The sequence below is a fragment of the Salvia miltiorrhiza genome, chromosome 1 (assembly GCF_028751815.1).
Source record: "Salvia miltiorrhiza cultivar Shanhuang (shh) chromosome 1, IMPLAD_Smil_shh, whole genome shotgun sequence".
Taxonomy (NCBI): domain Eukaryota; kingdom Viridiplantae; phylum Streptophyta; class Magnoliopsida; order Lamiales; family Lamiaceae; genus Salvia; species Salvia miltiorrhiza.
In genome coordinates this window covers 8,511,370-8,526,661 of record NC_080387.1, presented here as the reverse complement: position 1 = coordinate 8,526,661, position 15,292 = coordinate 8,511,370, and the positions used below count along the sequence as shown (strand labels likewise).

The 15,292-nt window shown below is 33.8% G+C and overlaps 1 protein-coding gene across 2 annotated transcripts; it reads left to right on the top strand.

Moving 5' to 3' along the window:
• Window positions 1-4,351: 4,351 nt before the first annotated feature.
• On the top strand, window positions 4,352-12,466 carry LOC131006504 (uncharacterized). Of its 2 annotated transcripts, XM_057933653.1 has the most exons (7): window positions 4,352-4,914; window positions 5,926-6,025; window positions 6,774-6,836; window positions 8,464-8,575; window positions 9,581-9,663; window positions 11,010-11,071; window positions 11,797-12,466. In XM_057933653.1, the coding sequence occupies exons 1-7, from the start codon at window positions 4,706-4,708 to the stop codon at window positions 11,906-11,908; spliced, it is 741 nt and encodes a 246-aa protein (XP_057789636.1). In that variant the 5' UTR covers window positions 4,352-4,705; the 3' UTR covers window positions 11,909-12,466. The 2 variants fall into 2 exon arrangements, with proteins under 2 accessions (XP_057789636.1, XP_057789637.1); XM_057933654.1 differs by lacking the exons at window positions 9,581-9,663; window positions 11,010-11,071; window positions 11,797-12,466 and adding an exon at window positions 8,748-9,534 and having other exon boundaries at window positions 4,375-4,914.
• Window positions 12,467-15,292: the final 2,826 nt, after the last annotated feature.

Genomic DNA, 15,292 nt, shown 5'->3' with positions numbered 1-15,292 from the left:
TTGGTTTGGTTTGGATGAAGGCTTGGCTTGTCACAGTATTAATGAGTTGCTAGTGTTCGCGTGGTCGGTGCACCTGAGTTCGCAAATTAAAAAGTTCTAGAAGTTGGGAGTTATTTCTTTAATCTGGGCTCTTTGGACTGCAAGAAATAAGTGCCACTTTGACGACAAAGTTTTTGTTCATCAAGAAATCTTGGTTTTCCTTAAAGCTACTTTTATTGAAGTAGATAATTCTTTTCCAAAAATGGGGCATATGGACAATAAATGGAAGGATTATCTTGTTATTCGGCAGATGGGTGTTCGGCCGAGAATTCGCTCGCCTCCAGAGATGACTTCGGTCTATTGGTCTCCACCTGCTAATTTATGGCTGAAAGCGAACACTGATGGTTCGGCGATAGGAGCTCCGGGCCGTATCTGCGCTGGTGGCGTGTTTCGTGATTGGCGAGGCTTTGTGAGAGGGTGTTTTCATGTGGAGGGAGGGCTGGGCTTCGCTTTTGAAGCCGAGCTGCTTGGCGTGATCTCGGCGATCCAGTTGGCTAATCATTGGGGTTGGAACAAGCTTTGGTTTGAAGCCGATTCGTCGTATGTTGTTCATATCCTTTCTTCTAAATCCACTCGGGTTCCATGGAGATTCAAAGCAATTTGGAATCAAGCTCTTTTGCTTTTAGAGAAAATGGACTACAGGATTTCTCACATTTTCAGAGAAGGAAACGTCCCGGCGGATATCATGGCTAGTCCTCACACCCCGGAAGGATGGTGGCCGTTTGGAGTTGACTGTATTTGGGAGGCTGTGGTGCGTGATTTATCAGTACATAGCCATGTTAGATGCAAGTTTTAAGTTGTATTTTGGTGAGATGCGATCCTGCTTTTTGGCGAACAGGTGGTGGGCGTCCGAGTTTGGGGATCACTTTTGTTTGGGTAAGTTTGAGAGAGGAGCAGCAGAGGTCGGACACCAGGGTCTGCTACCCCCTTCTGCTGTGAGAAGGCGTCGGTTTGGGAGTGGCTGTTTTGGGAAGCTGCTGATTCTCCATTTTTTGGAGCTAGCGTTGATTTTGAGCTTCCTCAAGAAGTTTCTTTTTTGCTTCATCTGTATTGTTCTTAATGTTTTTTTGATTCGATATAGGCGACGGCGTATAACCGGCCTATATTGGATCATCTATGTTTTGCGTTCTTGGAATTCCTTATGGCGACGACATATAACCGGCCATAAGCTTCCCATTTTTTCTTTTTTAGTTGGGTATGGGGCGACGGCGTATCACCGGCCCTTTGCTCGTTTATTCTGTGGAGCTTGGGGCGACGACGTCTCACCGGCCCTAGGCTCCTTGGGATTTTCTGAAGTCAGTTGGCAACGGCGTCTAACCGGCCTACTGTTTGCTTCAGTTTTGGTTTTCTTGTTTTTGGTTTGCTTGAGCCGGGTTGGTTTGGGGACGATGGTTAGGCCGGAGTTCCTGAAACCCTCCCTTCAGCTCCCTTTTCGTTTGCTTTTCTTTTCGAGCACTCTTTTTCCTTCTTACGGTTTTTCCCATGGGGTTTTCTGTAAGAAGGTTTTAATGAGGCTCGGCCCTTAGTCTGCGTCCCTGTGCTTTCAAGGGTTTTCTGTTTCCGTTTTTCCTTTTTTTCCTCTTAAATAAAATCGTATTTTAATAATTGTCATTAATTTAATACAAAAAATAATTTTGCTACGTTGAATAAATACAAGACTTATGTAGACATATCAAGATGAATTAGTTTTAAATATATTAAGTCACATTTTATTATACTTAATTTATTTTATATATAAATATTAATGTTTAGAAAAATCATCTTATGCTTAACACACAATTAGAATTTTCAACTTTCTCAATGTTGATACCGAGGTAAACTCGTCATTTTTTTAAAACTAGAATTAAATAACTTAAATTAATTAGAGTTTTCACATTTACAATGGTTGTGGATTTCTAAAAAATATATGCAATTTTATTTATGAATTTAGGAAATAAATTAATTGATTGTCAAGAATTATGCACTATATTTTGTAACATCTAATGTTGAATAAATAATTGGTTAGCTAGCATAATTATTGCTTTTGTAACTTAGTACTTCGATTGAAATTATTAATCAATATACAATTATGATATACCATATTTATGTGGCCATTTGAGGGTTTTTGAATACCTATAACTAATACTTTAAATAAAGATTAAAGAAAAAATGTAAAATGTCATATAGTGTAGAATTGGGAATAAAAGAAATACTAAATTATAATAATGTCATGTAGAATAGAGAATAATAGAGAACTCTCCAATATGTAGCTCTTTATATAATTAATAGTGGAGAGCTCTCCATATAGGCTTTAGTCAAGTTAAAATTTGATTAAAAATTAATGTTGGATAAGAGATGTAATTTATGAAAAAAAATGAAAATGAATTAAAGAAGAATAGTGGTATTTCAAAACGTATGAATTCTAGAATGCCACATAGGCAAATTTGATTTTCTTATTATAAAGAAGATATTAAAATTTCATTAGCTAATATTTAGGATAGATTTTTGAAAATAATATATGGTGCCATAACTTTTGCTCCAACCATTAATTGCATTACATAAACATTTGCCTTTCTATTATAAATTAATTTGAGGAAGATAACGTTTATGATTGTATTTTATTTATATTTTCTTTGGATTTAAAAGGTATGAAATGAAGGATTTAGAAAATTAAAAATATAAGCATTCTAGAGTGTCATGTAGAATAGAGAATGATTGTGAGCTGTCCAATATGTAGCTCTTTAGGGTGTGTTCTCTTTGGTTGTAAATTTATCATGGGTAAAGGAAGGATAAACAAAATTTCACCATTTAAATCCTTCATTTCTTTTCTCACATTTCCTACTTGACCCTTACTCATGTCTCATTTACACTACAAATGATGGATAATATTATCACACCATTTTTGGAGGGGTAATATTATCCCTCCTTTGTAGTGTAAATGAGGAATGAGCAAGGGTTAAGTAGGAAATGTGGGAAAAGAAATGAAGGATTTAAATGGTAAAATTTTGTTTATCCTTCATTTTCTCATGATAAATTTACAACTAAAGAGAACGCACCCTTAATATATTAATAGATTGTGAAACTTTGAACATGATGCATTTGATTTGCTTTGGTTGAAGCTTAAATAGAGCCAATATTATAGTATAAATATGAAAAATATAAATAACTTATGTTATTAAAGTATAAATAAATAATATTATAGATCCGTATAAATAGATCCGTATAAATAAGCAATAACATATTAGAGCATAAATCCTTGAACATGATGCGTTTTAAATTATAATATAATTAATATTGTATAAAATATTAAAAGTAATTGATGCCATTATATAAGGAACGTTTTAAGTAATGAGCATAATTTTATATCATTCCAAATGCAAGATGCCTAATAATTATACTGATGTTAATGATGGAGAACTTTTTTGAATAAATTAATGATGAATCAAATAATATGTATATATTTAATTATTATTAAAAATAAATAAAATGTAGACATTAGAAGAAAGAGAATGGAGAATTTTGAGAGCGCCACGTAGGATAGAGAATGGTTATGGGCTCTAAAAAATGTAATCTATATATATAATAATAGATAGATAGATTAAATTCATGTTTTTATATGTTCTTGATCACACGCAAACGCAATTTACGATAAAAAATCTTCTTGATTTTTTTATAATCAAATTAAATTTTAAGTTTTAGCTAGCGGTAAATGGTTAATGTCCAAGAGGTGGTCTTGAGTACAACCGGATGTACCGTACAACCGAGTTGCATCCGTACTCAGACCCTGACCCGTACCCTGATCAGAACTCATATCCTGACCCGAACTGTGTAAATAATATTATTCGGTTAAATAAATGATACTGCATGTAATTAACACTGCTATACAAATGACATTGTGTGTAAATGATACTATGTATAATTGACACGATTCAAAAATATAAATGATACTACGTGTAATTAACACTATAAGATTGTAAATGACACTATACTATTTTAAATGACCCTATAACATCGAAAATAATACTAATATATTTTTAAATATTATAGTATCATTTATATAACTGAATAGTGTCAATTGTAGGCAGTGTCATTTATATAACCAAATAATGTCATTTATACGATCTGGGTTAGAATGCGGGTTCGAATCAGTATACGGATCAGGATTTGAGTGCGAATCATCTCAATTGTACGATACACCCAATTATACTCAAGTTTTTATAAATGCCTAAAGCTTGGGTTAGAGAGTTCCAATCCATAGTTGTATTGTATTTAAATTTTTTTATTTAATCGTGTGATTTATAAAATAAGAAAAAAAAAATAGCAGAAGTCATCAAAAGAATTTCGTGAAAGTATGGCAAAGTTTATTTTAGAAACAGAAAGTATGGCAAAGTTAAGGTCGCAATATTTTATTCATATTTGAGGAAGAAGACAGAAGAGGTAAAAATATCAGCTTAAACCCCTGTTCCGTACATCTTTTGTCTTCCTCAACTGAATACCGTTCTGATGTACTGATTGCCATACACCAATCCTCAATTCCTTTGTCTAACCCTAGAATTCAGCTTGAATCTGCCCAAATTGGCCACCGAATCTCTTCCTCAGCTCATTAAATTCCCAAATATTCTGCAATTGAGTTGGAAATCCAGCTGTTATAGAATTATTACAAGTGTAGATTTCGCCCGTGTCGTCGATGGCTGCGAGTGCTAACCCTTCAGGCGTTCATAGAAATGGTAACAATAATAATAATAACGGCAACAGCAACGGCAGCGTGCCGGAGAATACCAGCGGCAGCGGCGTGTCCTTGCCGGGGACAGCTCAAACCGCACTCCGCCATAACCCGGGCCTATCGCTTGATTGGACGCCTGAGGAACAATCGACGCTAGAAGATTTGCTTACCAAGTTAGCCTAATTTTATTATTCTAGTCCTGTTTAATTAAGTTGTTACGGATTTCTGCAGTTTGCTGTTGTGCTTTTTTGTGGAATTGTGGAGATAGGCAGGGATGCATGCGCATATCAATAAAATAGGGACGTGAAGCTCGTGTATCTACACGGAATTTGCGCCATAATTGTAGTTTCTTAAGAATTTCAAGCTAGGCCTCCTGTAGTTCAGTTTATCTCAAAATTTCTCTTGATCTTATGCCAATTTGTGGCAGCTACCTTCAATTATATCAGAGTCTTGTTTATATTTTTAGGGCTGAAAAGTTATTTCAGCCAGGTAATCACAAACTGATTTTAAACATCTACTATCTGGTATGGAAGATTTGGACTTCCTTGCTTAGTTAAGAATGATAGAAGTTGTGTGAGAATGTGAATCTACTTAAATTCATTTGAACTTTAACTTACTAATATCCAGACAAATTGACACACAAAAGCTCAAGCTATAGAAAGTTAACTCAATGTTTACTGGTTCTGATTACCTTGATCGCTTGGTTGTTTGTACCACAATACTGCATGCAAATTTTCGGAGTTATTTTGTTCTAGCAAAAATTGAGAGTGATATTCATTTAAACAATGCATTTTGATTATAGGCTTCAAATTAAATTATTCCCCTCTTCAACTTTACAAAATAAGTTGTGTGTAGTTAAAATATTCACCTTACGACTCAACTCTGAAACCCAAAATAAGCTAATTTGGTAAAATTGATGAAGTGGTTTGGACCTAGGTTTTGAACTTCTCATTTTGATGTTTTTAATTTATATTAGGTTTGAGTTGGAATTCTGATTTTTAAAATATTAGTTTCTACCTCTTACTCCATGTTCATTTATTGGACCTCTTTTGCCACTGTTTCTGTTCATTTTCTGAATTGATTTTTTCTTGGCCTATTTTTATTAGTTGATTTAATTTGTTTTCTGGTCCTTTGGATCTAGCTTTATATTGCACCTTGTTGATAATGAGTCATCCCTTCTGCAGATATGCCTCTGAAACCAACATTATTCGGTATGCTAAAATTGCTCAGGCATTAAAAGATAAAACAGTCCGTGATGTTGCATTGCGTTGCAGATGGATGAATGTGAGCTTGTATATTTGGGTTTAGCATGCATGTACATTTCTTAATTTTGTTGTGAAGCATCAAAATTAAATTCATTTTTGACATTAAGTTTACTTAATTATTTATATTGACTTTTTTTTTGTTAATAAGAACACTGATAAAATTCTGTAACACCAGAATAGTAGTCACATTCATTGTTATTTTAATTGATTTTGAGTTTTAACTTCTTAATGCAATCATTGAGGTAAATCCGAAGACTTTAATGTTTAATTCTGGCTTCCCTTGAAATTTGAGATGGTGAAAGAATATTGTTTAACTTGACCATTTTAAAAACTGACTATTAAGTTATTGAAAAATAGGACAATAATTTGGATTTAGTGGATGTTGATTTAAATGTTTCTGTTGTGGTTGAAAAAGTTGTCCCCTTCAGTAGTGGCATTGGATTATGAAGATGTAACAGACTACAGAATGCATTTGAACTATAAAACTAAGGAGATTAGAATGAATATTTTAGAACTTCAAAATTTTAATCCATTGTAGATTTGGCAGTTTGGATTATGGAAACATGATTCCCTATAGTACATGCTACTTCCAATGGGGTATGCCAGTTGTAGGACTCATTGCCCATTTTCAGAGACACCCTCTTGGTTGTATATTTGTGTATATGGATAGTGGATGCTACATAACCAACAAGATCCTGTATTCTAATTAGCAAGTAGCTTTCACCAAATTCCAATTTTTATTGACTTGAATGGCTCACTTTTTTCAGAAAAAGGAAAATGGCAAGAGAAGAAAAGATGATAACAATTCGAGAAAAAGTAAAGACAAAAAGGTACGTGCAGTAGTTTGTTAACCATAATCCTCATTTGTGTTAATATCAAACATGAATGCTGTCTTATTATAGAATCTTCTTTCCACTGTCTTATCTGTCCTGCAATATGGTGCTCTTTTGGCCATTTCGTAAGCACCATTAACCAGCAGCTTTGTAACTTGGAAATTAGTGATTTATTGTCTTTCTCAAGTGTTGCTTCTGAATGAATCGTTTTATTTCAAAAAGTTGAGCTGACCAAATAAGAAAGTTATAATGGACAGGAGATATGTAATTCCTGAGTTTGAGCTACTCTGATTCACTATATACAGAATGCCAGAATGTTGTGTGTTTATATAGCTATGGCCTATGGGTAGCACATGGACTCAAAACAGTTTTAGGTTTGATAAAAAATGATCTTAAGTTGGTCAATGTTTCAAGATGAGATTATTGTCCATCATGTTGAAGCATTACTGATGTTTTAATGCTTCTTAGTTTTGTAGTCAAATTAATCAACATAAGGTTGTGGGTTTATTACTCGAATCTCATTTTCCACATAGTAATACTGTTTAATTCTTAGAATTAATATTCTGGTGTTTCTAGCTAGATATTATTTCTTGTTCTAGAGACAGGATTTTGGAAGGTATGTGACCATGAACAATATATGTTGCAACCAATGTTTTAAAGTACGTTTTGTGAGGCGAAACGTTTTTCGTCTGCCTCACGAGGCGTAAGTTTCGAAACGGGGTGAGGCGGAAAAAAAAAAAACGGAATTCATACACACACATAAATCATACCTAATATCATAAAACACATAAAAACATAGCAAATATTCCAAAACACTTAAAAACATAACAATTATTCCAAAACACAAAAGTTCTTAACTACTAATAAGTTTTTTAAATCTTAAATTAAAGTCGAAAATCTTAACTGCTGCTCTCAGCTTTGTTCTGCTATCTTAACTACTAATAAGTTCTGCTATTAAAGTCGAAAGTCTTTGTTCTGCTATCTTAACTACTAATAAATCTTTAAAATCTTAACTGCTGCTATATGCTTTGTTCTGTTGTTGCCGTCTGTCTGCTCCTCAACTGAGAATCTGAGATGGCGAAGGGCAAGGCCAAGAGATGGAGAGGACAGGAGAGGAGGAGATGGAGAGCTTGGGTGGGTGCATGCGTGCGTGAGCGTAGAGAATCCTAGGTTTTTTTTTATTTTTATAACTTTTTTCTCTAATTAAAATACTAATTACTCCTAAATTGTAAAAGCCCATTCAATTTAGGGCTAAATTTCATGAAGCCCATGAATTTTCGCAGCCCATACATACTCAATTAGGTAAGAAAACTCATAAATTTGACAAAGTGTAGAGGCGCACGCCTCGCGGTGTGAGGCGCCGCCTCACCGCCTCGGACTGCCTCGGCGAGATGGAGGCGCACGTTCAGGGGGGAGGGGGATAAACGGCGCTTGAGGAACGGGATTCTGCCGAACCGCTTTGAAACGGCGTTTAAGCGGCGTTTTTTTTCGTTTTTTAAAACATTGGTTGCAACTAGTCCAGCGTCAGAGTTAAATGTGGCCAAACAAGTTCTAGTTCGTTTTTCTTGTCGGAATATGTTGAGTTCATCTAATGTCAAACATTTATCGCGATATGATGTTCCAGGAAAAAGCAATAGATTCATTGCCAAAATCTTCTCAAGTAGCAAACCGCTCAAATGGCCCTCCATATGTTCAGCCAATGTTGATGGAAAGTGATGATGGAATTTCATATAAAGGTTTGTCCTTACTCTAACATTGGATGTATTCATTGGAATTCAGACAGTTTTTCTGGGGTGTCACTTGGATATTACCTTACTTTTTGTTTGAAGTTAGTTTCTATATTTTCACAAATTTGCATTTTTGAAATATTTACTACCCTCCTCTTGATAAACCTTGAATATATGCTAGATTTTTCACAACCCTCACCTGCTGTATCATCACCCTTGGAATTTGAATGTTTCAAAGACAATTTAATAGGATCTCCAACTTCTTGGTCTAGAAGTACTTGCTTACAGGGAAATTTGGAGGTAAATAGCTTTTACATGTTTTTGAGACTCTTAAGTGCTAATTCTACCTGATGCATGTCAGGTGTACATAGACATGCCACTCTTGCCTAGATCATACAAGATATTAAGGAAAGTGCTTTCAACTATTCTTCAGTAGTGCAAGAAGTGTTTGAATCTACAGAATGACGCCATTGATTTAATTAGCTTTTGTATTCAATTTTATAGTTTCTAAAGTATAGATTGTTTGAGTATCATCTAAAGATAATGTCTTAACTTGTCATAGATATGTGCCACAGTGTGTTAGAATATTTGAACTTAGCTAGAAAACAAATGTCTTGTACTATAGAGTTGCAAAAGAGTGGCGCTTGTTTATTGCTGGATGTTTTGTCTCCGTTTGTTTCTCTTTCTTGAAATGCATCTTTCTTTATTACAATTAAGAACTCTTTCAAGCAGCTATTAAAATAGGGTTGTCAAGCTGCTCATGAGTTTAAAGTATGTCAGTAGCTATCTAGCAGATCTTATTCTCAGATGTACTATTCTCACCCCTTAATGTAAGAGATACATTGTGCTCAAGTTTTCTGTTTAAGATTTTGTGATCCTTTCTATAAGTGTGGACTGTATCTGATGGCCATTTTACTTCTACATGCCCATTGCTTCTGAATGCTTTGTTCGATTTGTATCTCAGTACTGTTTTTGAGTAGTATATCTCAATACAGTTAATTTGGTTAATTTCAGCTATTGGTGGAGTCACTGGACAGCTTCTTGAGCAAAGTGCTAATGCCTTGGATCAAATTTCTGCCAATTTTTCTGCCTTCAAGGTAAAGTGCATTTACATCATATGGACTCCCAATTCCCAGAAGGATTTTTTTAATGAAAATTTATGAGTTCAATAGTTTTCTACATCTTTGATGGACAGTAGGAATCAGTTTATTCTTTGTTCATGGTTGGCTGGCTGAAGCTTGGTTTGTTATTTAAGAATTATACAATTCCGTGAGTCCAAACAATTTGGCAGGCATTATGTGGCTCATCAATCTTTAATCATGGAATAGCCGAATAGGTTGACCAATGTAGCAAATCATATACTGTGGACCTATACAAGTCCCATTGTGTTTTTGCTTCCCATAAACAATATAGGGTTTCTGGTTGTTGTGCCATTGGAAGTTGTCATAGTTCAATAGTTCTTCCAGATCAATATGAAGCAAATGGATTGCTCTGAAGTTTTCGGATGAGAATTGAAGCTCATGCTGTTAAAAATAATGTGTTTATTAGTTGTTTAATGCTTTTAGCTATACCTATATTGTAGATAAATGAAGTGCATTTAATTAGTGCTTTTTAATTGTCTTGAGGCCATTTCAATTAAGATATATCTTCTGTCATCTAAATTGCCATCACTTAGTTTGTATCACCTCTGTTACTCCCTCCATCCCTTAAAATTGTGACTTTATTACTATATCGGGATGTCCCTGGAAATTGTGATCTTTCCTTATTTGGAAATGACCGCACAAGCTTTCCCTCCCACTATTTACAAAATGGTGTGGGACTCAATCTCCACTCAAACACAACTACCACACTTTTTCATAAATTGTGCCATCTCATTTGGGTCTCAATTTTTAGGGTCGGAGGGAGTATACGAACTGTCCTTCCTTTCTATTTCCCATTTTCTTTGACATCACATAAACGTTTTATTACTTTACTTCTCAATCACAATGAGTACTATTAATTATTAAAAGACTAATTCTGCAAATTGAATAAATATAATAAATTTTACTACCTCCGTCCACCAAGAGTATACAACTTTTGGTAAACACGGGTTTTAAGAAAATAGTTGGTAGATGTGTGTTAAGTAGAAATGAATGGTTGTGGTTGAATTGAGTGTGGGGCCATATAGAAATTAGCGGTTGTAGTTAAAAAGAGAAGTGGGGTCATGTCCAAAAATGGAAAGCAGTATACTCTTTGTAGACGGAGGTAGTAATATTTAACTTTTGAAAATTTGAGCACATCGTAGACTGCTGGACTTATGATTCATTAAAGAGGATCTAATTTGGATATTATTGAGATACACAAATCACTTTTTTTTTCCTTATACTGCTCATGACATGGCTTAAATAAGATTTTCAACAATATGATGGGACATTAATATTTTTTAATTTTTTTTTTCCTACAGATCCATGAGAACATCGACCTCTTCTGTCAAGCTCGGACAAATATCCTTTCAATCTTAAATGAGTATGTCCAAGATACTTTGTGCATTCCTTTCAAAGCACGATCATTTTCTGAGCTCTAGTATCCATGGGAGATTAGACTTGTTTTTTGCAGTTGACAAGACTGTTCTTTTCATGTGCTTTTTACTATCTTAGCTGTTTAAATCATGCCTGGAACGATAGTATGATCAAATGTTGCTCGGTAATGCTTGTCTTCCCAAATTGTGGAGTCCTTTTGCTTTCTTTTGTTGAATTTCGCTTTGCCAAGTTTCAGAAATTTGGTTATTTCTCCTCCTTCCCCAACCAAGAAGAAAACCCAGTTTAGGGGAACGGAACTGAACTTTTCCCTAATTTGATATAGTTTAAGCTGTTCTAGATATTTACATTATTTTATTGACTGTCTTTTGCAGTTTCTACCACTAGTGAGGTTTTTTATAATGCAATTTTAGATCAACCTCTCTATGATCTGTATATTGTATATACATAGGTTCTGTTAGACATGCTTGAGGTGAATCACTCTTCCATCTTCTATTGGCATCACAAATATTTGGTGTAGGTAACACTATCAGGTGTACTTTGAGATAATGTCAGTACAAATAGCAATGACAATCAATTATCAACAAAAAGTACAAACTAATATATCACCATCAATGTGAATATTTGCCTTTCCTATTTCAGGATATGAATTGCCTGATATTATTGTTAACATTTTTGACAAAATAAAGGATTGATCTGAACTCTGTAATGCAGCTTTAATGACTTGCCAGAAATAATGAAGCAGATGCCACCACTTCCTGTGAAGCTGAATGAAGACCTAGCCAACTCCATTCTTCCTCGAACATCCATGGTAAATAACTCTTGAGATGCTTCTTTTTGCTTACTGCTGATTGACTCTCTGAAGAAGAAGTTATGTGAAATATTTATAGCAAAAAAAAGAAAAGAAAAAGAACAAATCTGCCACTCAACTCTGCTCTAGACGGAAGTCCCAGATGTTCATTCTTTAGAGCCTAGTGACTTGTCATTTGTAGTTGAATTCTTCTTTTTCGTCTTTATGTTGCTGTCTATCTGAAGTTATACGCCCTATGAAATATTTATAGCAAAAGAAATTGGTTATGGAAGTCCCAGGGGTCCGTTCACTCTTCAGAACGTAGTTGCGACTTGTCATTTGCAGTCGAATTTTCCTTTTCACCTTCAACTCTGTTCTAGGATGTAGTTGGTGTAGCGTAGTGTAGAACTCAAATTTAGTTATGTAAATAACTGTAGGGGGAGTTAATAAAAGATGTGCTAGTCATTTGAAGAGCATTTGGTGAAATATTAATCTTGTATTTGTGTATATTTTGAAGTGTAGCAGGGGAATGCCTCTTGTGTACAAGAAAATAATATTTTTCGTTAGATTTTATCTATTCAAATTTGAAGGAAAGGTTAGCGGTGTGTGTGTATGCATAACTTATTTCTCAATCTCAAGCTGACAAGCATTTGCAATTTATCTATGATGAAAGACGCTTATTTTATCCCTGTAATTTTATTTTTCGTTTAATAACTTTTGTCCTTGTTCGTTGAAATTTATTTAGAAATGCAATTGGTCTGTTTTTGGAATTAATGAGAACTATATGTGGGTCGTATTTATTGAATAATGCAATTGATGTGCATTGTGAATTAATGGAAACCATATATAGATTGTGGACGAAACATGATCTCGCTTTTCCATTTTTCTTTAAGAAAGTGACACACCAACTATATCAATCCATTATATCTAATAAAAACCCGTATTAATTATGACAGACAAAAAGATCTCCAATTAATCATATAAACTTGTCTGCTTTGTTGGACCATAATAAATATACTAGACAGTACAAGTGATAATTTTTGAACTCATGTGCAAATATGAAATACTATTTGGTATGTGAGACATACCTTTAAATAGTGAAATGGAATAAACTATGTAATTTGTTGGAAATTCCACTATATATAAACAATTTCACGGCGTGTGGATATTAATTATTCAGATATACTACTATATGCAAACATTTTATTAGGGGGACTATTGAATTGCTGGAGTCTAAATTTTTGCAATTGGTCGTCGTTTTGCACTTACTGTATGACAAAAAAGAAGTTGTTGGGAAGAGTTAGTCATCTGAAAAAACAAGCAGAAAACATTTTTTTTAAAATCTAAAAAGCAGAAAAACAATTAAATAGTGATATGGGAATTATGAAGTGTTAGAATACATACTATCTTTTGTATAGTAAATTTGAAACAATTAATCTATCTATACATAATATGTATATACATAATACCCCTAAAAATTAATATTTTAAAGTATTCCCTTTCTACCCTTATTCAATATTATGGTAAATAAAATTTTCCATCCAAATCAAATCCTAATTAAATATTTCCATGATCAAATCCTAATTCCTAAATTACCAACAACTAAATCTACATCACTTCGTTCTACACCATACGTCATGAGAAAATTAATTAGTTCTACTATGTACTCTGTTTAATATCTTGATTTTCAGCAATATTTAAATACATATTGATATTTAAATAGAGAATAGATTGGTATAATGGTATCAACTAGGGTTACCCCGTCGAAATTCGACGGGAATCATTTGATATTATAATTTATAGGAAAAAAAATATATAAAATTATTTCATAATATATTTATAAATTTTAGAGAATTTTCACTAAAAAAAGTGTTAATATGATTATAATAGAAATTGAAATTCGACGGGAATTATTTGATGTTATAGTTTATAAAAAAAAGAAGAGCAAACCTCTCTTTCATAATATATTTATAAATGATGAATATTATTCAATAAAATAAATGTTAACATGACATATGTCTACGTTGCGAAATGTATATTTAAAAAAATTATTTGACATCCACTACTAATTGCCGCTCATATCCATGACCCACGGATACCCGCCACCTGTTACCCGTCGAATACCCGCCACCGACTATTCGTTGGATACCCACCGAAACTTGAGAGATATGGGCACTGCTGCTTCTCGGCGTAGACATCATGCAATCAACCACCCAACAAATGCAATTAACCACCCAACAAATGTAATAAACTATCCAACAAATAAATCACCACGAAACTGCGGCAAATTTTAGAGAAAATTTCAACTTCTTGTAAACTACTACTCCCTCTGTCCGCCAAAAGTATACCACTTTTACTATATTGGGCGTCCGCAAAGAGTATACCACTTTCCTTTTATGGAAATGGTCCCACCACCCACTTTAATCTTTTATCCTTACAAACACTCTTTATTTACAATAAAACCCACCCCAAATTCAATCTCAACCACACATCCCATAAAGTGGTGGGACCCTTTCTCCACTACATCAAAATCATCATCAATTTTATTAAATCCCGTGCCCAGCCAAAGTGGTACACTTTTGGCGGACGGAGGGAGTATTTGCTACCCATACCCACGACATGCGGATATCCGCCACCCGTCGAATATCCACCAACCCACTATCCATCAAATACCTGTCACCCGTTACTCGTCGGATACCTGCCACCAACTACGTCAGATACCCGCCAAGGCTTGAGAGATGTATAACTCATACTAATTTAATATTAGGAATATTAAATAACAACATATTAACAAACTAAAAAAGAAGTGAAAATAATATAGAGCAATGCGAAAACATAATAATAAATGTTCGATTTATTATAATCATGTATGGCTAATAATAATACCAAAACAAAACATCCTAATTAATAATAATATCACAAATTATTATAGCTATAATTCTTATTATTATTATCACCAATTAAATAAGATGACCCACTTGATCTTGATCTTTGATTGTGTTCGAGGAGTTGTCACTTTCGCACTTATTGTTGTGTTTCTTTTTTCCAACATAACTTGGAATAATTATAAAAATGATGTTTTCTCTAGTAGGACTAATTATGAGATAGATGCATGATATAAATTGAAATTTTACTATTTTTTGAGCAGCCGATAACTCATCGAGCACTGCAATATACTTGAGATATATACTAAATCACAAATATTTAGTAAAATAGTGATAAATATTAGTTGAATAATAGAATAATTGAGGAATCAAAGTAATAATCAATTACATTAAAAAGCAAAAGAAAAACACACAGCTTAAATTAAAAAATTCTCATTTGTGATTCTAGAGAATGTTAAAATCACCCTAGCAAAGTTGTCTTTCTGCATCAAAGAAAAACAATCATTAGTAGTATAATTTAGTCTACATGAATTAA

Coding starts and splice junctions, on each gene's coding strand:
- LOC131006504 (XM_057933653.1), top strand. CDS start 4,706: ATGGCTGCGAGTGCTAACCCTTCAGGCGTTCATAGAAATGGTAACAAT. Junction 6,837..8,463: donor GAAAAAGTAAAGACAAAAAG/GTACGTGCAGTA, acceptor ATGATGTTCCAG/GAAAAAGCAATAGATTCATT. Junction 8,576..9,580: donor TGATGGAATTTCATATAAAG/GTTTGTCCTTAC, acceptor GGTTAATTTCAG/CTATTGGTGGAGTCACTGGA.